General features: G+C 36.3%; 1 protein-coding gene across 7 annotated transcripts in view; it reads right to left on the reverse strand.

The window, feature by feature from the left end:
• The window catches only part of USP45 (ubiquitin specific peptidase 45), a 75,484-nt gene that overhangs the window by 11,830 nt on the left and 40,062 nt on the right, over positions 1–23,592 (reverse strand). For 4 of the 7 annotated variants that reach the window (XR_007462789.1, XM_049654041.1, XM_049654040.1 and 1 more), the window contains exons 9-13: positions 19,651–19,738; positions 4,843–4,924; positions 2,359–2,450; positions 1,065–1,121; positions 458–601 (exon numbers count right to left, since the gene is read on the reverse strand). Coding sequence is in view for 6 of the 7 variants with exons in the window: in XM_049654041.1 (XP_049509998.1) it covers positions 458–601; positions 1,065–1,121; positions 2,359–2,450; positions 4,843–4,924; positions 19,651–19,738 (463 nt within the window). In the remaining variant the exon portion in view is untranslated. Of the gene's footprint in view, positions 1–457; positions 602–1,062; positions 1,122–2,358; positions 2,451–4,842; positions 4,925–19,650; positions 19,739–23,592 lie in introns of those variants that run through there. The other 3 variants (XM_049654043.1, XM_049654044.1, XM_049654045.1) reach the window with 3 other exon arrangements.

Raw genomic sequence — 23,592 nt, forward strand, 5'->3', positions numbered from 1 at the left:
TTATTTATTTATTTTTGAGACAGATACAGAGAGAGTGAGCAGGGAAGGGGCAAAGAGAAAGGGAGAGAGAGAATCCCAAGCAGGCTCTGCACTGTCAGTATGGAGCCCAATGTGGGGCTCAAACTCACAAACTGAGAGATCATGACCAGAGCCAAAACCATGAGTCAGATGCCTCCCGACTGAGGCACCCAGGCGCCCCCCAAAATAGTATTCATCTTTTAGAGATATACATTGAAGTATACACTATATGGGTATTATTTCAAAATAATTGGAGATGGAGAGGGTGAGAATGTGGGATATATGCAGACATGATTAGCCATGATTTGAGAACTATGAATCTGGGAAATAGGTACATGGAAGTTTATTATACTATCTTGTCTACTTTTGTATATTTTTGAAACTGTTTTTATGGAAAAGTTTTAAAAAATAGATGTCTCATAAATGCATATAATCTTACCCTATCTTTAGATGAAGACTGGTTCTTGGTGGCTCTGGGTTGATGAACATTTTCTATAGTAACAGTGTCACTGTACTGACCGGTATCTGTTGCCTGTAAACTTCTACATTTATTCATTCTTCCCAAAAGTAAAGGTTTTGAAACCTATATAGATGCCATGTACATAACACAAAACTTCTTTAGCAAATAAAGTCTGGATATCAACTACTTTTTAAAGTTTTTAACTCATTTGAAATAATTTCCTTAACATTAATTCTCAAAATATAAAACATATTGGTTTGAATTCTTTGAGAATAAGAACTATATATCATATTTCATGCATAAATACACAAACCTTAGTATCAAATATACTATGTGAACTCCATTATTGTATATAAAAAATGACTCTCAGATAATGTGATAATATGCTCAACAAATGTCTTTTTTTTTTTTTTTAAAGATTTTATCTTTAAGTAATCTCTACAACCAATGTGGGGCTTGAAGTCACAACCCCAAGATCAAGGGTCACAAGCCCTACGGCCAGCCACATGCCCCAACAAATGTCTAAATATATGAATGAATACATGCTCTCTACCAAAGACTCATTAGTAAGTTGTTTTCTCCTTACCCTTTCTTCTATTATAGGAAGTGAAATATCAATAAAAGGATCTTTCACTGTGGAGATCTTAAAAAGAAAACATATTGAGACATTTGGTTAGAATTCTAATACAGACAATGTAGTTTTATAAAGTCTTTAAAGACTCAAACTTCCCAGGCAATATAATTTCAAGTTAAAAAACATCCCTGAAATAAACTGTGATTTAATTGGGTATAGCAGCACATATTGTTAGTCAAAACAAGATACCCCAACACTTCAATAAATGCAATTCAGTTGAATTTTATAATATTGCCAATATGACTAACCTATAATATTTAAAGTAACTTCAAAGTAAACTGTGTTTAATAAAACTGATTAACTAAAGATATACACATATTTTTGGTGAAATTGTGCCATAACACAAATCAAATACAAACATTTAAAAGAAAAAAAATTAAGTCATGAAGAAAAAAGCCAGAGAGCTTGACTGCATTTTGTAGATTTTTTAGGATAATTCTGTTTAAAAAGACTCTCTAGTTTGTGATAGAGAAATCAACTTCTATGTTGAATATACTAGAAATGTAAGTAATATCATGTTGACAAATTCTGTGCTTCAGTATGACAGGTTAGAAGGAGATGTAACATATAATACTGGTTTTTTAAGACTAGAGAGAAAAGAAAAGTACCCCATTATCTGAGACAGGAAAACTATTTTATGATCAAAATGTAACAAAAGTTTACACCTAACATACTCTAAACCATATGCTTTCAGAAATATTTGTTATCAAGTAATTGAAAACCCATAAAAACTTTTATGTGTTTAAAGTTGTTGTTAAAGTACAGATGGCATTCAAAATAAAAATGATCATTAAATTCAAATATGAGGGCTTACTTTAAAAAAAACTTCAACAAGTTATATAAATGTAAATTTTAAATAAAATGTGGTACATCTCGCTGTTACGTTATTGCATTATTTCTATTAGAATTACGGTTTAGGGTAATGCACAGTTATATAACATAGTTACTCCCTTCCCAGAAGTTTCTCTTTCATTGTAATGCAAACAAGTAGCTAACGCGTTCCAAGACATTCAAACAGGCTAAAAGAACTTCACAGGTTTATCAAGAGGAAAAATAACACTTAAAAAAAATGATAAATTATGTTCCTTTCTGGGAGTGAAGGATATATTGTAAAGACTTTCAAAAACTGTTATGTAGTCATCTGTCACAAATAAAAATAAATGCTGATGATTATATGTGAAAGAGAACAATAAAAATTATATGACTGTAATCTATTCCATGTTGAAGTGAATTCCAAAGCACCTACATTTGCACATTCTTCACACATGACTGTGCTAGTTAATTCACCAATAAAGATCCGATCTATGAAGTTCATTTTCACACCTTCTCTTCCATATGCTGCAAAAATAATACTTTTTAATGCAAAAAATGTCAACCACCAACCTAACAATGTAACATGCTTTTTTTTCTGTTGATTCAAAAGACATCTGAATAAGACAGATGACCAGCATCACATTAGTAATATATTTACTGCATGATGTTATGTCTTTCTCCTTTACAATTCTATAGAGAAAAATTTGACTATCATAGAGTAGTCTCCAAGAAATAATAAACTATTGTTAAATTTGAGGCAAAACAAGTAAAGCAATAACCAGTGTTCATACCATATCTCAACTGTTCCCATTAAGCCCTTTAAAGCCTCTGTGCCTAACATAGAGGTAGACAGAGGATGAGAAAGAAGATTATGCATTCAGGGTTACAAACGCCTGGACCATAACTATGGAAACGATAGAGTAGACAAGTAAACACAGCATAGTGTAAAGAATTAACCTCGGCAATTAATAACTGTTATATATATAAACTGCTCAGTTATATATAAAAAAAGATAAAAGTATTCCGTTTGGGAAATATTCATAAATCAAAGAAAATTATGCCTATGATTTCCTTCAAAATAATCAGGGGTTGGGAGAACATAGATAAAACATAATATATCACACATTCAATATAGTTTAAGAGGGAGGGTGATGGGTATATGAGGTTTCATCATACTATTCTCTCTACTTTAATAGAAGTTTGAAACTCTCCATAGTTAATCATGATGAAAAAATATATTAACAAGCCTGACTCCTCTTTCAAACTTCTATCCTTTTTGGATGTCTAACTTCAAATTTCATACAAACATTTAAAATCATTTTAAAACATTATTTGAAGCACTGAATGACAGAGTCAACTTATAGCTAGATATATCAATAAACATTTATTAATATGATAACCATTTAGAAGTTACGGTAAACTAAGATGATTCATTAAGAAAACTGTACAAAGGGGGCACCTGGGTGGCTTCGTCAGTTAAGTGTCTGACTTCAGCTTAGGTCATGATCTCACAGTTCGTGAGCTAAGCCCTCAATCAGGCTCTCTGCTCTCAGCACAGAGCCTGCTTCAGATCTTCTGTCTCCCTCTCTCTACCCCTACCCCGCTCGGGCTCTCTTTCTCTCAAAAATAAATAAAACCATTTAAAAAAGAAAGAAAGAAAAAATTGTACAGGGGATTGAAAATGGAGGGGCGCCTGGGTGGCTTGGTCGGTTAAGCGTCCGACTTCAGCTCAGGTCATGATCTCGCGGTCCGTGAGTTCGAGCCCCGCGTCGGGCTCTGTCCTGACAGCTCAGAGCCTGGAGCCTGTTTCAGATTCTGTGTCTCCCTCTCTCTCTACCCCTCCCCTGTTCATGCTCTGTCTCTCTCTGTCTCAAAAATAAATAAATGTTAAAAAAAAAATTAAAAAAAAAAAGAAAATGGAAAAGATTATACAAATGGAAAGAAAAACTGAGCAGTTATTCTCAACATGCACTAGATGGCACTATCTCAAACAAACAAACAAAACCAAAGCATACTTCAGAATCCACGTTAAAAAATCTTGAACCTTCCACGTGAAACTAATGTAATAATTGTGTGTCAACTATACTTCAATTAAAAAACAAATCTCGAACCCTAACTGCACACAGTTTGGGCATGTACAATCACAATGTGTGTATATTTATGAATTATAGACATGCACTATGTACAAATACTACTACAAAAAATAGAAGTTAGAATAGAGAATAAACAAAATACAAATAATACTTTTCAACATCTTCTAAAAATGATGACGTCACAATACCATTAGTTAATATCTGAAGGCAGAATATACAGTTAGGACAAATTGCTTGTAACATGACATATAAGCCCACACTTAAATACTGATAATTAAATGATTAGCTATGGTTAGATAATCACTGGTTTTGCTAATACTTTGGCTGATGAAGAGTCGACACTAGAAGTAAAGTGGACTTGTATGCTTGAGTTAGTATTCTCTTCAATAAATGGATTCCTTGCAGGAATCTTTGGAACACTTATGCATTTTGACCAGTTAAAACTATGTAATATCTACAAATCCACTTAATGCAAGCATAGGTCAACTGCAAAATGATACAATATGATGAAAGTGAACTTCCAAGTGAGATTGCTACTTTCAACCACCTTTCAAGTCTCCCTTAGGATACCTCAAATAAGGTCATCAGTGCCAATCTATACATCTGATCATTAGTTTTAGTTTTTAAAGTTCACATGGATGCATTCTAACATTTTCTTTCTATGACCCACTAGACTATCTCACAGACATTGGAGCAAGTACACTCTCTTTTAAGGCCACTACTTTATAGAATTACTTCACATAATGCTCAGTTCTCTTTCCCCTAAAAAGAAACTTAAATTTTTCTTCAGGGAGAAAGTTTTAACAGTAAAAAAATTGACATACCTTTGACCTTTTTTTTAGTATCATCATCAGCAGTTTTAGTAGTTGGGTTGTTAAATGCTTTTAGGATGCCAGCTTGTATTCTCTATAAAACAAATAAGAATTTAATAATCTATACTTAAACATACTCTTATAGGTTAGGAGTAAGTTTTCCCTCTTTTCCCTTCTTTTTCCCACTCCACCACTCCATACCTAAAATGATGTATCATTTTAATCAGGACAAAAGTAACAAAGAGACTACGTGAAATTTCTTATCTATTGAAGAAACTCTTAACATATAAGAAACTATTAAACTGGTCACTATGACATTCATGTATATTATTTTATTTATTTATTTTATTTATTTATTTTTATTTATTTATTTATATACATATATGAGCAAAGTCCAGAACATCAAATAGTCTCCACAGCAAAATTACCTCAGATCTTGATTAGTTATCATTTTATTTGAATTCAGTTGTCAATAACAATTATTAGTATTAAAGTCTTTAGCAGCTCTTAGGAAATGGCAACATTTATGTTTCCGTATCTCTGTGTATGTTTAAGGAAAGATCCAATGTCACAGAGAACTCTCAGAATGAAATAAAACCAGATTCCAAGAATAAAGATTTATTTGAGCTAATAAATTATCTTTTACGCTAATTATGTCCCTACTCAGCATATGAATTTAATCTTCTCTAATTCACATTTTAAAAGTATGGGGAGGGGCGCCTGAGTGGCTCAGGTGGTTAAGTGTCCGACTTTGGCTCAGGTCATGATCTCATGGTTTGTGGGTTTGAGCCCTGCCTTGGACTCTGTGCTGACAGCTCGGAGCCTGGGGCCTGCTTTGGATTCTGTGTCTCCCTTTCTCTCTGCCCCTCCCCTGCTCACGCTCTGTTTCTTTCTCTCTCTCAAAAATAATTAAACATTAAAAAAAAAAAATTAAAAGTACGATGAGAGGAAAGCTGGTTAATTATCCTTCAGAAGATTTTTTTTTTTTTTTTAAGTAAAGTCTTAATCATAGGTTTTCATATTTGAAGCCACTGTTTGACCTGGACTTCCTGGCGTGAAAATGATACCTGATTCTGCTATTTAAAAAATCATTATATCAAAGAGAAACGAAATTCAAGCTGCAGACTTACCAGAGAATAAAAATATTACATATCAGAATCCAGATACTTTCCACTGTTCAGAAGAAAATTCACAGACTTAAATACTTAAATCAATTAAAAAGAATAACAAATGGATTAAGCAGCCAACTCACAAATTTGGAAAAAATTGAACACCTTTTAAATACAGAAAGGAGTGTGGCACAGTTGGTTGAGCGTCCAACTCTTGGCCTCGGCTCAGGTCATGATCTCATGGTTTGTGCTATTGAGCCCCACATCAGGCTCCACATTGACAGCATGAAGCTGCTTGGGATTCTCTCTCCCTCTGTCTCCACCCCTCCCCTGCTTGTGTGCGCACTCTCTCAGTCTCTGTCTCAAAGTAAATAAATAAACTTAAAAAAAAAAAAGGAGAAAAACACACACACACCACCACCAAATGAGAGCATGAACAAGAAAGACAACAAACCTCACAGGCAACAACAGGGCCAACACATAAGAGAGGCAAGAGAGGGGTGCCTGGGGGACTCAGTTGGTTAAGCAGCAGACTCATGATTTTGGCTCACATCATTATCTTACTGTTTGTAGGATGGAGCCCCATGACAGGCTCCATGCTGATGGCTCTGAGACTGGGATTCTCTCTCTGCCATTCTACCCCGCTTGCACTCACTCTCTCTCTCTCTCACCCGAAATAAATAAACAAACAAGAGAGGCAAGAGAATTCACAGGAGCACAGTTAGACAGAATTTTAGAATTATGCTTATACATCAAGTGTGGAAGACAACAAATCCAAACGGAAGCCATGAGACTTAGGAAGACAGACATACTGTCAACATCAAGATCCCCTCAGCTATTGCACCATGCTTCAAGTCTGAGAACAGAATACATGGGGAATGAGCTGCGAATGTCCTTATTCTCCACCCCGTGCTGTGTTGTGGATCAGCAGAGGATACACACTACCCCCAGAGTTGTTCTGCTCTGACCTATTCCTGAGAGCAAAGAGGTGGGCCATGACGAACTCAGACACAGAAAATACAGAGCAGCCTCTAACCTTTCTGGAAGACATCTAGCACCTGGTCTCTCCTATATCTCTGCCAGTTGCTTTGACTTTGACAAGCGTGGCTCAGAATACATTCATGATCTTGCCCATTGACTTCCCCAGAAAGAGCTCTTAGAAATTCTGGGAAGCCAAAGTCAAACTAAGTTCCAAACTCTCTCTCTCTCAATCCCACTTCTTTTGGCAGCCTTCATCCAATAATGGCAATAGGTTTGTGCTTGCTACCCAGTTATGCAAAGCTAAGCTATCTATTGTTCAAGCATACATAGGTAGCTGTCAGAATTATAAGAAAAGGCAGTGAAATGATTACCATAAAAGTAAAAAAAGTGGTTACCTCTGATGAGGAAGCCATGTTTGAAAACAAGGAACAGGTGGCTTCTATGGTACTAAAAAACATTCTGGTTTTTAAAACTCTGGGTGTGGTGGTAAGGAGGAGTGCTAATTGTTTTAAACTGTATATACATCTGTGTACATTCTTCTGTATGTAGGATACATTTCATGGTAAGCTTTTAACACCTTCCCCCAATAATTGTGAAACTGAGTTTTGTTTATTAACTGGCCTATGAAGAGAATTTTGTATTCTCTTCAAGTATATTTTAAAAGTTGATGCAAGATTCAAAAACTTAAATATATACAAAGTAGGGAATAAAAGTAAACATACAGCAATCCATACATCATAGTGTCTTGAAATATACATGAAGAAAATCAAAATAAAACATGTGTCCCAGAAGCTATAAATATTGAGATAAGCTCCAATCCAGACTCAATACATTTGAAAATTGATGTAATTCAGATATTATCTGAGCTAACGTTGACTTTTATACCTTCAAAAAAGAATTTTTTGAACTAAAATAAGCAAATTGTGTGAATTCCATTCTCAGGAGGATGGACTTAAATAAATTTCAATAAATACCATGTTCACCTATAAAAAGCCTCTCTAGGGGCGCCTGGGTGGCTCAGTCGGTTAAGCGGCTGACTTCAGCTCAGGTCATGATCTTGTGGTCCGTGAGTTCGAGCCCCGCGTCGGGCTCTGTGCTGACAGCTCAGAGCCTGAAGCCTGTTTCAGATTCTGTGTCTCCCTCTCTCTGACCCTCCCCCGTTCATGCTCTGTCTCTCTCTGTCTCAAAAATAAATGTTAAAAAAAAAAAATTAAAAAGCCTCTCTAGCTAGTAAAGATAAAGCTAACTCAAATTATGTCTATAAATTTATTTTATAATTTCAATATTTTAGTAATTCAAATATGACTTTCAATATGATTTAACGAGCCTTTACCATTTTCTAAAATGTAAGCTCTAACATCAAACTCTTAAAAAATAAAAACAATGAGGTTGTTTACATTATTAATTTTTAAATAATTAGACATTTGCTTTTTATTGTATCTTAGCCACAAATTTATATTCTCTAAACTGTTAAAGGAGTTAATTAATAAGTAATTCATCAAGTTGAATAAAACAAATGGGTTTAGGTCCATTTACAGCCTCTCATTGTTAAAAGTTGTGCTTTGAACCACTTAGGATTAAAAAAAAAAGACTTTGGCCAGGGCACTGCTAACAACTGCAGCACAATAATCAATTAGCAATGTCAAGGTTCAACCATTTCAAATCTCCACCATAAACGTCTTTCAAAAATAAGAATGCAGAACACTCATAGTTTAAGTCAGCGGAGATATTCTGCCTTTAAAATAATCCTAGCCAATAATGTATTAGTGGTATATCTTTGAGAATAAAAACATAATAGCATTAATTTGGTGATAGCTCAAATTCAAGCAAGTGAAGAAGCATGTATTTCTAAGTGGAAAAGACTGCCTATAAAAGAAGTTCTTGTAGTAAATTTGCTTTTATTTGTTTTGCCCATGAAAATTTTAAATTTTTGCACCAATGACCCCCTTTAGCACTCTATTTGGCAGGAGCATGTTATATCTCTCAACTTTAGAGTCATAAGAAAAAAAAAACTTTAATGAAACATGCTGAAAGGAGGTCAGTAGTTTGTAATCATTACTAAAAGATTCTGGTGGCAGACATAATGCTGTAGCCTTTCTTCAATCAAAAAACACACGGCAGTGATGAACTACCACAGTGGCACAACAAACACCTGGGGGGTTCCCAGGCCAGACAATGCAGCTCTCGCTCGGGTACCACTGTAAGCGACTGGCACAACTGTCCTTGCTTACAGGACTGAATAAATCCACAGACATGACATTTTAATTCTGCCACACCATCTGAAACCCTCAAATAGAGGAAGGAAGATAAGAGCTTTCAAAAAGCAACGTTTCCCACTGTACTGCCAGTCTTTAAGATATTGTGAATCCCGATGGACCATTATGACAGAACAATAACTTAATTATAGCAAAGAATGCCATCAATAGAAGTGAAATAAAAAAAATAACAGGGATAGATTTTATACCTTTATTTGTAATATCAACAAACAATGTAGAGAGCTGATTTTTAATTCCATTTACAATGATCCACGACCATGTAGTAAACATATCCTTGCAAATCACAGTGGAAAAAAAAAATCATTCTAGAAATTGATAGTCTGAATTAATGTTAAAGTAACTCCTATACATCTGTAGGTTCAGAAGCATCAATATGCATATATCATTCATGATACAAATTTCTGTCTGTATCTCTCCCCACCTTGCTACCTTCTATCAACGCCTTCAACAAGAATGTCCATATACCATAGTTACTGAATCACATTTAATACTACTTCAAATGGTGAAATAATTATGGTTAAATTTTAAATAGCAAGCTTAGGAGTGCCTGGGTGGCTTAGTCAGTTAAGCATCTGACTCTTGATTTTGGCTCAGGTCCTCACAGTTTGTGAGTTCAAGCCCCACACTGCGCTCTGTGCGCTCTCTCTCTCTCTCTGCCCCCTCCCTTACTCATGCACTCTCTGTCTCTCAAAAATAATAAACTTTAAAAAATTAAAAATAAATGAATAAATAGCAAGGTTAAAAATGTATTATTTATACTGGTCACTGATGATTAAGCATTACAACTATGCTTTAATAAGCAGTACTGTATAGAATTAGAATTTGTTTGGTAGTCAGAAAGACTTAAGTTTGAATCCGCCCATTCTTGGCATCAGTTTCTAAATCTAAGAAAATATGATGAAGTATCAGCTCAGGAGCATTGTGCTAATGTCCTCAAAACTTAATTGTAAATCTCTTAATTGATTTTTTTAAAACAAATTATAGGTAAAACACAATGTATTATCCTATCAATTTATCAGTTCATTCAAATTATAACATTCAAAATAACTGTAAATCTCCAAGAAACAAGGTAGTATAACTTATTTAAGAAACTGTTTTTTTCCCCAATTCAAATTCTCAACAGAAATTATCCATTTCAAGGATAAGTACAGACAACTTATTTAACAAACCAATCACTGGGCACCTACTGTGTGCAAGGAACATGGGATACAGAGATATATACAGTATCATTCCTTGAGGAGATCACAATCTCAGAGAGGTGACAAAAAACATAACTCTAAATAGAAGACAATAGGGCTCATAATCAAAACACATAAAGTAGATCCAGGAGGGGGAGATGGTGTGGAGTAGGCGGACCCGAGGCTCACCTTAGCCCACGAATACAACTAGATAACTATCAAATCATCCTACATGCCCCAGAATCAACCTGAAGACTGGCAGAACGAACTCCACAACTAAAGGTAGAGAAGAGGCCATAGTGAAGAAGGTAGAAGTGCAGAGACCTGGTTTAGGAGAGAAACAAATCATGGCCACTGCAGTGGGAAGGTAGCTGTAGTCCCAGAGAAGGGGGAGAGACTAGCGCACAGGGGAGCACATGGGGAAAACGAATCCTCAGAGCAAATGGCTTGGAAAGCATGAAAGCCCAAATTTTGTGAATTCTGGCAACAAGTGGGGCTTAAACCTAGAATTTTAAAGGTCAGAAGACTTGGTTGGGATAGAGCTGAGAGGTCACTAAGCTGCTCTTGGAGAGAAAGCAGGCAGACATCACATGGACATACAGTGAAACAGCGATCTGAAGAGCACCTGGGAACACAGTGGGGAGGTTATTTGCTCATCTCCAAATGCATCCTAGAGAGACAGCATTCACAGAGAGACCCCTCCAGGGACAAAGGAACTGGCAGGTACAATTTCCTCCCCCACTTCTCAGCAAAGGTTAAGGGCCACCTGCAGGAGCCAGGATAGCACTGACACTCACTACCTAACTTGCTCACACCAACCCCTGCTTCCCCATGCTCTGTTGGAACTGCCCTTCTCAGTCACATTCGCCTTACTCCCAGGGCCGTGGGCCCCCTTTTCCAGAAGACCAGCCCAATCCCTGCCCACACACAGTTCTCCATGTGGGATTTTTGCAGGGCCTCAATTCTGGTGGCGGTGGCGACAGGTCTCAGCCCTGGTCCCTGACCAGAGCACACCTAGTTAAAACTCACCACATTCGAAAGACACCTGGCTGGCTCAGTTGGAAGGGCATGTGACTCCTGATCTTGGGGTTTTAAGTTTGGGCCCCACATTGGGTGTAAAGATTACTAAAAAAATAAACTATTAAAAAAAAACTTGCCACATTTCAGATCAGAGACCAAACACTGCCCACAACAGACACAGAGCACCTCTGCAGATGACTGGCCTGAAGGATAAAGTGGCCAGGACCCAACAGTAGACTGCATGCAGCACACACTGGAGATGTTCACTAAAGTGTCAGGCCCTAGGGAACAGGGGACATTATGGGGCAGGGCACTGCCAGACTGCCTCTTCATTAGGCCATTGAATAGGGAACACAGCTTATTTTCTTAACACAGAGAAACAGGCCCAGAGACTCAGACAAAATGAGAAGATAGAGAAATTTGTACCAATGAAAACACAGGACAAGGCCATGGCCAGAGATCAAAGTAAAACAGACATAAGTAACATGCCTGATGGAGTATTTAAAGCAATGATCATAAGGATATTCACTGGACTTGAGTAAAGAGTGGAAGACATCAGTGAGACCCCCTAACACAGAGATTAAAAAGAACCAATCAGAGATGAAGAGTGCAATAAACGAGATTAGAAATAGACTTGATGCAAAGTACAGCAGGCTGGAAGAAGCAAAAGAATGAATTAATGACCTAGAAGACAGAGTAATGGAAAGTAATCAAGCTGAACAAAAGAGGAGAAAAAAAGAATTATGCAAAATAAGAGATTTGGGGAACTCAGTGACTCCATCTAATGTCATAACATTCGTATTACAGAAGTCGCAGAGGAAGGAGAGAGAGAAAAGGGGGCAGAATATTTATTTGAAGAAATAATAGCTAAAAACTTCCCTAATCTGGGAAATCCAGATCCAAGAAGTAGAGAAGCTCCAAAAAACGAACAAAAGCAGGCCAACACCAAGACATACTGTAATTAAACTGGCAAAATATAGTGATAAAGAAAAAATTTTAAAAGCAGCAGGGTGAAAAGAAGACCTTTACATACAAGGGAAACCCCACAGGGCCATCAGGAGATTTTTTTAGCAGACACTTTCCAAGCCAGAAGGGAGTAGTGTGATATATTCAAGATGCTGAATGGGATAAAATCTGCAGCCAAGTATACTATATCCAGCAAGGCTATCATACAGAATAGAAGAAGAGATAAAGAGCCTCCCAGACAAACAAAAACTAAAGGAGTTTGTGACCAATAAACCAGCTTTGCAAGAAATATTAAAGTGAGCTGAGTGGAAAGGAGAGACCAAAAGTGACACTATGAAGGTAGGAAACACAAAAGCAGTAAAAATGAGTATTTCTGTAAAAAATCAGTCAAGGAACTCATAAAATAAAAGGATGCAAAATATGACATCATATACCTAAAACGTGGAGAGAAAAGGAGTAAAGAATGAGTTCAAACTTAAACTACCACGTGTTTCATATAGACCGCTATACACAGAAGATATAATATACAAACCTAAGGGTAACCATGAATCAAAAACCACTAATAAATATGCAAAGAATAAAGAGAAAGAAATCATATCACTAAATCATATCACTAAATAAATACATCACTAAAGAAAACCAGCAAACCATAAAAAAGAGAAAGACAAAGGATCAGAGAAAATCTTCACAAACAACCACAAAACAAGTAATACAACGGGAATAAATACATATCTATCAGTAATTACTTTGAACGTAAATGCACTAAACACTCCAATCAAAAGACATAGGATGATAGGATGGATATAAAAAACAAGACCCATCTATACACTACCTATAGGAGACTCATTTCAGACCAAAAGACACCTGCGGATTCAAAGTGAGGAGATGGAGAAACATTTATCATGCAAATGGATGTCAAAAGAAAGCCAGGGTAGCAATACTTAAATTGGACAAAATAGACTTTAAAACAGAGACTATGACAAGAGACAAAGAAGCACACTATCTAGTCATAAAGGGGACAATCCAATAAGAAGATATAACAATTATAAATACTTACGCACCCACATGAAAGCACCCACACACATAAAACAGTTAATAACAGGGATGCCTGCGTGGCTCAGTCACTTAAGGATCCAACTTCAGCTCAGGTCATGATCTCACAGTTCATGAGTTCAAGCCCTGCATCAGGCTTTGTGCTGAAAGCTCAGAGCTTGGAGCCTGCTTCAGATTCTGTCTCACCCTCTCCCTCTGTCCCTCCCCTGCTCAGACTGTCTCTGTCTCTCAAAAAGAAGTAAAGGTTAAAAAAAGTAAAAAACAAAAACAAAAACAACAGTTAATAACAAACATACAGGAACTAATTGGTAACAACACAATAATAGTAGGGGACTTTAACACCCCACTTATATCAACAGACAGATCATCAAAACAAAAAAATCAACAAGGAAACAATGGCTCTGAATGACACACTGAGCCAGATGGATTTAACCAACATATTCAGAACATTCCATCCTAAAACAGCAGACTACACATTCTTTTCAGGTGCTCGTGGAACACTCTCCAGAACAGATCATGTATTAGGCCAAAAAACAAGTCTCAACTAATTCAAGAGGATCAAAGTCATACCATGCATCTTTTCTAACCATAACACTATGAAACTAGAAATCAACCACAAGAAAAATCTGGAAAGACCACAAATACCTGAAGGTTAAATGCCCTGCTACTAAACTAAATCAGAAAATAAAAGAAGAAATAAAAAAGTACATAGAAACAAATTTAAAAAAATCACAACAGTCAAACTATTGGGATTCAGCAAAAGCAGTTCTAAGAGGGAAGTTTACAGCAATATAGGCTTACCTCAAGAAGCAAGAAAAATCTCAAATAAACAACCTAACTGTTTACCTAAAGGAGCTAGGAAAAGAACAACAAACTAAAACCATTAGAAGGAAAGAATAAGGATTAGAGCAGAAATAAAACTATAAAAACAAAAGAACAGATCAATGAAACCTAGAGCTAGATCTTCAAAAATAAAATAAAATTGACAAACCTCTAGGGGCGCCTGGGTGGCTCAGTCGGTTAAGCGGCCGACTTCGGCTCAGGTCACGATCTTGTGGTCCGTGGGTTCGAGCCCCGCGTCAGGCTCTGTGCTGACCGCTCAGAGCCTGGAGCCTGTTTCAGATTCTGTGTCTCCCTCTCTTTCTGCCCCTCCCCTGTTCATACTCTGTCTCTCTCTGTCTCAAAAATAAATAAACGTTAAAAAAAATTTTTTTTAATAAAAAAAATTGACAAACCTCTAGCCAAACTTATCAAGAAAATAGAAAAGGACTCAAATAAATAAAATTATAAATGAGAGAGAAGTAACAACCAACACCATAGAAATACAATTATAAAAGATTATGTAAAACTAAATGCCAAAAAATTGGCCAACCTAGAAGAAATGAATAAATTCCTAGAAACATATGCTAAGTGAAATTAGTCAGAGAAAGACAGATATCATATGACTTCACTCATATGAGGACTTTAAGGTAAAAAACAGGTGAACATAAGGGAAGGGAAGCAAAAAATAATATAAAAACAAGGAGGAGTACAAAACATAAGAGACTCTTAAATACAGAGAACAAACAGAGTGTTACTGGAGGGGTTGTAGGAAGGCGGATGGGCTAAATGGGTAAGGGGCATTAAGAAATCTACTCCTGAAATCATTGCTGCACTATATGCTAACTAATTTGGATGTAAATTAAATAAAATGGTTAAAAAAAAAATTCCTAGAAACATATAAACTACCAAACTGAAACAGGGAGGAATAGAAAATTTAGACAGAAAACCAGCAAAGAAATTGAATCAAGAATCAAAAAATCCTAACAAACAAAAGTTCATGACCAGATGACTTCCCAGGCAAATTGTGCCAAACATTTAAAGAAGAGTTAATACCTCTTTTTCTCAAACTATTCCAAAAGACAGAAAAGGAAGGAAAATTTCCAAATTCATTCTATGAAGCCAGCATTACCCTGATACCAAAACCAGACAAAGACACCACAAAAAAACAGAACTACAGGTCAATATCTCTGATGAACATACATGCAAAAATCCTCAACAAAATATTAGCAAACCGAATCTAACAATACATTAAAAAAATCATTCATCATGATCAAGTGGGATTTATTCTGGGTCGCAAGCATGGTTCAATATTCACAAATCAGTCAACATGATACATCAGATCAACAAGCAAAGGATAGGAACCATATAATCATTTCAATGGATGCAGAAAAAGCCTTTGACAAAATACAACATCCATTCATGACAAAAAACCCTCAACAAAGTAGGTTTAGAGGGAATATACCTCAACATCAAAAAGGCCATATATGAAAAACCCACAGCTAATATCATCCTTAATGGGGAAAAACTGAGAGCTTTTTCCCTAAGGTCGGGAACAAGACAAGGATGTCCATTTTCACCATTTTTATTCAACATGGTACTGGAAGTCCTAGTCACAGCAATCAGACAACAAAAAGAAATAAAGGGCATCCAAATTGGTAAGGCAGAAGTAAAACTCTATTTTCAGATGACATATTATATACAGAAAATCTTAAAGACTCAATCAAAAAAACTTGCTAGAACTGGTAAATGAATTCAGTAAAGTCTCAGGATACAAAATCAACATAGAGAAATCTATTACATTTCTATACATCAATAATGAGGCAGCAGAAACAGAAATTAAGCAAACAATCCCATTTACAATTGCACCAAAAATAAGATACCTAAAAATAAACCTAACCAAAGAGGTAAAAGACCTGTACTCTGAAAACTATAAAACACTAATGAAAGAAACTGACAATGACACAAAGAAATGGAAAAATGGGCACCTGGGTGGCTCGGTTGAGCATCTGACTTCAGCTCAGGTCATGATCTCACAGTTTGTGACTTTGAGGCCCCACATTGGGCTTGCTGCTGTCAGCACAGAGCCCGCTTCAGTTCCTCTGCCCTTCTCTTTCTCTGCCCCTCCCCCACTCACATTCTCTCTCAAAAATGAATAAGCATTAAAAAAAAAGAGAAAGAAATGGAAAGACATTTCATGCTCATGGATAGGAAGAGTAAATATTGTTAAAATGTCTACTCTACACAAAGCAATCTACATATGTAATACAATCCCTATCAAAATACCAACATTTTCACAGAACTACAACAAACAATGCTAAAATTTGTATGGAACTACAAAAGGTCCCGAAGAGCCAAAGCAATTTTAAAAAAGAAAACCAAAGCTGGAGGCATCACAATTCCAGACTTCAAGCTGTTTTACAAAGCTATAATCATCAAGACAGTATGGTACTGGCACAAAAAAATTGGCACACAGATCAGTGGAACAGAATAGAAAGCCCAGAAATGAACCCACAAATATACAGTCAATTAAACCTCAACAAAGCAGGAAAGAATATCCAATAGGAAAAAGACTGTCTCTTCAACAAATAGTGTTGGAAAAGTTGTTCAGTTATGTGCAAAAGAATGAAACTGGACCACTTTGTTACACCATACACAAAAATGAATTCAAAATGGATTAAAGACCTACATGTGAAATCTGAAACTATAAAAATCTCAGAAGAGAACACAGGCGGTAACTTTTTTGACATCGGCCATAACAACTTCTTTCTAGATATATCTCCTGAGGCAAGAGAAACAAAAACAAAAATAAACTATTGGAATTACATAAAAATAAAAAGCTTCTGCACAGTAAAGGAAACAATCAACAAAACTAAAAGGCAACGTCCAGAATGGGAGATGATTTTTGGAAATGACATATCCAGTAAAGGATTAGTATCCAAAATGTATAAAGAACTGATATAACTCAACACCAAAAAAACCAAATAATCCAATTACCAAATGGGCAAAAGACACAGACATTTCTCCAAAGACTTCATACACATGGCCAACAGACACATGAAAAGATGCTCATCAGCATTCATCATTAGGGAAACGCAAATCAAAACTACAATGAGACCACCTCACACTTCTCAGAATGGGTAAAATAAAAAATACAAGAAACAACAGCTATTAGTGAGAATGTGGAGAAAAAGGAACCCTTGTGTACTGTTGGGAATGCAAACTGGTGCAGTCACTCTGGATGAGGTTCCTCAAAAAGTTAAAAATACCCTATGATCCAGCAATTGCACTGCTGGGTCTTTACCCAAAGAATACAAAAACACTAATTCAAATAGATACACATACCCCTATGTTTGCAATATTATTTATAATAGCCAAATTACAGAAGTAGCCCAAGTGTCCATTAATGAATGAATGAATAAAAATGTGGTACACTTCTAAAATGAAATACTATTCCACTATAGAAAAGAATGAAATCTTGCCACTTGTAACAACATGGATGGAACTAGAGAGGGAACTAAGCGAAGTAAGTCAGAGAAGGAAAAATACCATATGATTTTACTTACGTGTGAAATTCAAGAAACAAAGTGAGCAAAGGGGAAATAGAGAGAGAGAAACCAAGAAACAGAGCCTTAACTACAGAGCACAAACTGATGATTACCAGAGGGGAAGTGAGTGGTGGGGTGGGTGAGACAGGTAATGGGGATTAGGGAGCACACTTGCTGTGTTGAGCACCAGATGATGTATGGAATTGTTGAATCACTGTATTGTACATCTCTAACTAATGTAACACTGTATAACTAACTGGAATTAAAACACAAACTTAAATATATATAATGCAGATATATATAACTTAAAGATATACATATATCAAGTAGAGAGATGGCAGAAAAGGACTGACACCTTCAAAAGCTGAATTTAACTAATGTAACATAGAGGTCAATAAATAGCCAATTAAGAACAGAACTATAATAAACACTGTAGCAGGAAGGAGTGATTAACTCATTAAGGTAAAAGAAAATAACAGAACCCTATTTATTTACGGAAAACTAGAATACTACAATACTACAAGTTGAGGTGAGATATTATTTTTCATTCTTTTAAGTTTATTTATTTTGAGAGAGACAGAGAGAGACAACAAGTGGGGGAGAGGCAGAGAGAGAGGGAGGGGGATCTGAAGCAGGCTCCGTGCTGTCAGCATGGAGCCCAACTTGCGGCTCAATCCCACGAACCGTGAAATCATGACCTGAGCCAAGATAGAGAGTCCTATGCTTAACTGACTAAGCCACCCAGGCACCCCTCAAGATAAGATTTTACAAAACAAAAAGAGGAGGATCCACCTTGCCTAGTATCACAGTAACAGCTATCACAAGCATAGGAGTACTTCATTTTCACATGGTTGCTCTGCTACATATTAACATAAATTAAGAAGTATATTTACCTTGAATGGAAAACAGGATTTCACCTATTGTGACAATTATGATTGAGATAGCATGCCTGCAGCGATAGGTTGAGAATGATTCCGAGCCTGAATCCAGACTCAGCAGAACCGTTATGAATGATTAACAATGTCCTGCTATGAGTGATAGAGGAAAAATGAAGGATATGTGCTGTGTACTTGACAGCTTTAATATCTTGCATTTTCTCTGAAAACTTGTATCCCATTCGTAGGTCCCCACCAAAAAAGTTGAATTTAACTCATTTAATATTACAGGCAACTACCACCCAATCGATAAAGGGACAGGATGACAATGAACACTGTTTGGGGAAATCTATCCAGGCCATGAGCCACTCTTTCTTTTCTCAGAAACATTCCCTGATCCAGGAGGCTTGGATCCCATTCCCCTAGTTACAAGTGACTCATCCCTGAGTGGATCCTAATCCAACATGAGGTAACAGAGTTTCTCTTCAGAGTTGGGATTCACAAACAGCCAGTTTTGGTTTTATATACGTGGAACTGCAACATGTGCAAAATATGAAGGTCATGTGCTATCACTCAGAGACAGAAGCTGAGAAACTACTCAGTTTGCAGGAAAATGAATAAAGAAAATCTACAGAGCCAGAGAAATGAGGAGAATATTCTCTGGATTCTTGAGAACCTTCCTGTCCCTATATCCTTACCCATACCTCCTGTCACCTAGATTCTTAGATTCCCTTTTCCTTATTTAAACTGGCTTGAATTTATTTGTTATTTACAGTCAAAGGGTATCAACTAATAAAGGATAAGGGGGGGTGCAAAAGGATAAAAGAAAATAATCTTTTAGAAGAACTGGCCAAAATAAATAAATAAAGGAATAGAATAGTTAGAAAAAATCAAATTACTTCTCAATCCATATTAAAATTATGGTAAAAATTAACTCCTTCAATTTTTTACCCTCTTCTTAAAGAGTATATGTAATCAATTTAAAGAAATCTGACCTTTGTTTCTTCTGTTCTCACCGCATCCAGCAGATAATGCAGTAGCTCCTGACTGTCCTGTTGCTGGAAACCTTTAAATCGAGGGGCCCTATGATTTAAAAACAAAACAGGAAAGAAAAAAGATAATTTCATCAACAATATATTACTATCATCAAAAATAATTTTTTTGAATGTTTACATGATTAATGTATTTGAGAGAGAGTGTGTGTGTGCGCATGTGTGTGCATGCAGGGCCCCTCTGGAGGGGCAGAGAGAAAGAAGGAGAGAATCCCAAGCAGGCTCCATGCTGTCAGCCCAGAGCCCAATGCATGGCTCAATCTCACAAACCTCAACTGCTTAGCCAACTGAGCCTCCCAAGTGCCCCTCATCTAAAATCATTTTTAAATAACATATATTCAAAGATTCAATATAGTCCTTTTACCACTAGGTAAAAAGAGCAGATATGATCACTGCTCCAATTAAGATGAGATCATCAGTACACAGAAAATAATATAGTTATCAGGGCATCTGGGTGGTTCAGCCGGTTAAGTATCTGACTCTTGATTTCGGCTCAGGTCATGATCTCATGGTTCTTGGGATCAAGCCCCACATGGCACTCTGCACTGATAGCATGGAGCCTGCTTGGGATTCTCTCTCTCCCTCTCTCTGCCTCTCTCTCTCTTGAAATAAATAAATAAAATAGAAAAGAATAATATGGCTGTCATTTATCAAGTGACTACTACATGCAAGCATAGTACATATGTTAAGCTTTACATAGATCAATCCTCAAACAAGCTTGGGATGCACTATTTTCTCCAGTTATACATGGGGGCTCAGAGGGATTATTCAAATAATTTGCAAGGTCACACAGCAAGCAAAAATATAGTACTCAAACCCAAGCCACTGTGATCTATTATCTTCCTACCCTGAATAACCAAATGAAAAACAAGAAGTTATTTATATTTAAATAAAGAACAATAATCTGATATCTCTGTGAATGTATTTATTTTAAGGATTTAACAACTAAATTTCCTTGTATTAATTAAAGGTTCAGGTGCTGTGCATGGAGACATCAACACAGCAAATATTTAGTTGATTTCATTAACTTTAAAAAACAGTATTTTCTGCAATAAATTCCAATACTAAAATGAAATGAAAATAAGTGCTAAATTTAGATAGTGCTCTGACCTAAGATGAAGAAAGAATTTTGTCAAAGTAATATAAAATAGTAAGAATATCTTATTGTAGTACAAGTTTACAATGTTCTCCTTGTGGTATGTCCAACATATCTCATTTGATATGCACAACAGTGCTGTTAAGAAATCAGTTAAGATGAACTGTTTTACACTTGAGAAAACTGAAGAACAATCTGTGTGCCACTGATGTAAATCCAAATCTTTTGATTCTTGAGTCCAGTACTTTAAGCATTATTCTTTATTATCTCATAATAAACATTCATTCTAGTAATGCACTAATGAGAGTCCCTGGTGCTAAAAAGCTATCTGAACTAGCAGTGAATCTAGCCTATAATAGGAACCGTAATTTCATTTATTCACTCTTGTTAAGTAGTAGCAAAAGCAAAAGGATGCTGAGAACTTTGATTTACTGCCCTTGTGGGCTTCCCTTTCTGCATTTGGTGGATATAGATCACCTTCTAGATCAGAGAAGAGGACAGAAACCAAGATGGACACATTTCTCACCCCTATCTGGGCTTCCATGGCTGGAATCCATGTAAGGCAGAAACCCATGTAAGGCAGAAACTTCATGACATGACATTTGTGCTGTAGGCATCAAGGAAGTTCAGTGAAGTGGAAGAAGATTGCAAGGGGCAAACGGGAATCCTTCAGGGATCCTCATCTGCCATGTTGCAGGTAGGAGGAACAGTCTGTGGCTTTCAAAGCAGATGCACAGGAAGGAAATTGTTCCTGAGCAAAGGAGAAACTTTCTCTACCACGTCTCTGCCTACAGCTCCATCTCAACTATCCACAGACCAGTTACTGCCTTCTAAACCATTCAAGAAAATTAATGACGAATCACTAAATTCTACTCCTGGAACCAATACAACATATATGTTAACTAACTTGAAAATAAATAAATAAACAAACAAACCTAGATTTTTTTTTCTTTCTTCTTCTACCTAGGACTGGGTCAAAAATTTAAGAGGACTTAAAGAATCTGTAATACCCAAAGCAATCTATATATTCAATGCAATCCCTATCAAAATAACACCAATATTCTTCACAGAGCTAGAACAAACAATCCTAAAATTTGTATGGAACCACAAAAGACTCTGAATAGCCAAAGCAATCCTCAAAAAGAAAACAAAAGCTGGAGGTATCACAATTCCAGACTTCAAGATGTATTCCAAAGCTGTAATCATCAAGATAGTATGATACTGACACAGGAACAGACACATAGATCAATGGAACAGAATAGAGAACCCAGAAATGAACCCACAAATATGTGGATGGTTGACCTTACCAAGAGCCTGAAAGGAAGCCCTTAGGCAAATACTAACTAAGGCTACAAGAGAACACATACTTAGCCTAGAGACCTGAAACCAGGCCAAACCTTCTATAGACTCTTCTCACCTCCCCCAGATGAGGGCAGCAGAGTAACTGTAAGCCAATACAAGACCTCAATCTCCAAGGCCAGCCCAGAGTTCAGAGGTAAGGCTATCTTAAAATTTGACATTTTTAGGCAGAGAAGAGAGGGATATGAGGAAAAGAGGCTATGGAAGGGAGAGGATGTGAAAAAGGCAGCAGGGGAAACAAGGAAGGGTGGAGGAAATGGAAGAAAGCAAAGGGGGAAAAAATGGGAAAAAACAAACAAAAAATTCTACTCCCAAGAAGCCTACAAACCAATATCATAAAACACAAAGAAATCTGATGTTAAAAAATCAACAACTGAAATGCATTTACTTCACTTCAAATAAATTTTATAAAACTGATCCAAAGATGTTACAATATGTTGAGAATGTACAAAAACATAAAGTCATGCCAATAAAAGCCTAGATATTAGGTAAAAAAGAAAAACTTTTTTTTTTTTTAAGTTTATTTATTTTTGAGAAAGAAAGAGAGCACGAGTGGGGCAGGGCAGAGAGAGAGGGCGACACAGAATCTGAAGTAGGCTCCAGGCTCTGAGCTGTCATCACAGAGCCTGATGTGGGGCTGGAACTCATGAACCATGAGATCATGACCTGAACTGAAGTCAGACGCGTAATTGACTAAGCCACCCCGGCGCCCCAAAAAGAAAAAACTTTTTTTAAGGGATATGTAGATATTGATAAGATAGCCAATTGAAAATATTAGAAGAAAATAAAACTACAGATATAAAAATCAATAGATAGGATAAATTCTATACACAGTTGAAGGGCAAACTAGTATTTTAGAAGATAATAGTATTTTGAGAATTTGGTGGCACTCCTTAATGTACATGACATACCATAGAGTATCACAAAACTACAAATATGTATGTATATGTATATGTGTATACACATATATATTTGTAGTGTGTGTGTATATACATATATGTGTATACACATATACATACACATGCATATTTGTATATATATATACACATACACATATATACATGCACACACACACACATATATATTTCCTCATGGACAAAACCCAAAGAAAGCTCAGCACATCAATATTAGTTACCAACATAAAAGAGTGAAGGAGTAAACAGAGCAAAAGATGGGCATAAATGAGTATAAAGAAACGATCACTCTAGAGCATCTTTGAACCTTTTAAGGAAGAATGCATGTAGAAACTGGTGAAATCCAAGAAAGATTTGTAGGAGAGTTGACAGTATTGTGTTAATGTCAATTTCCTGGTTTTGACAATGCACTGTTGTTTAAGTTATTATTGATGGTGGAAGCTAAATAAAGGGTACACAGTAACTCTGTACTCTTCTTTCAACTTCTTGTGATCCTTAAAACTACTGCAAAATAAC

This window comes from Panthera uncia, assembly GCF_023721935.1.
Source record: "Panthera uncia isolate 11264 chromosome B2 unlocalized genomic scaffold, Puncia_PCG_1.0 HiC_scaffold_24, whole genome shotgun sequence".
Lineage (NCBI taxonomy): Eukaryota > Metazoa > Chordata > Mammalia > Carnivora > Felidae > Panthera > Panthera uncia.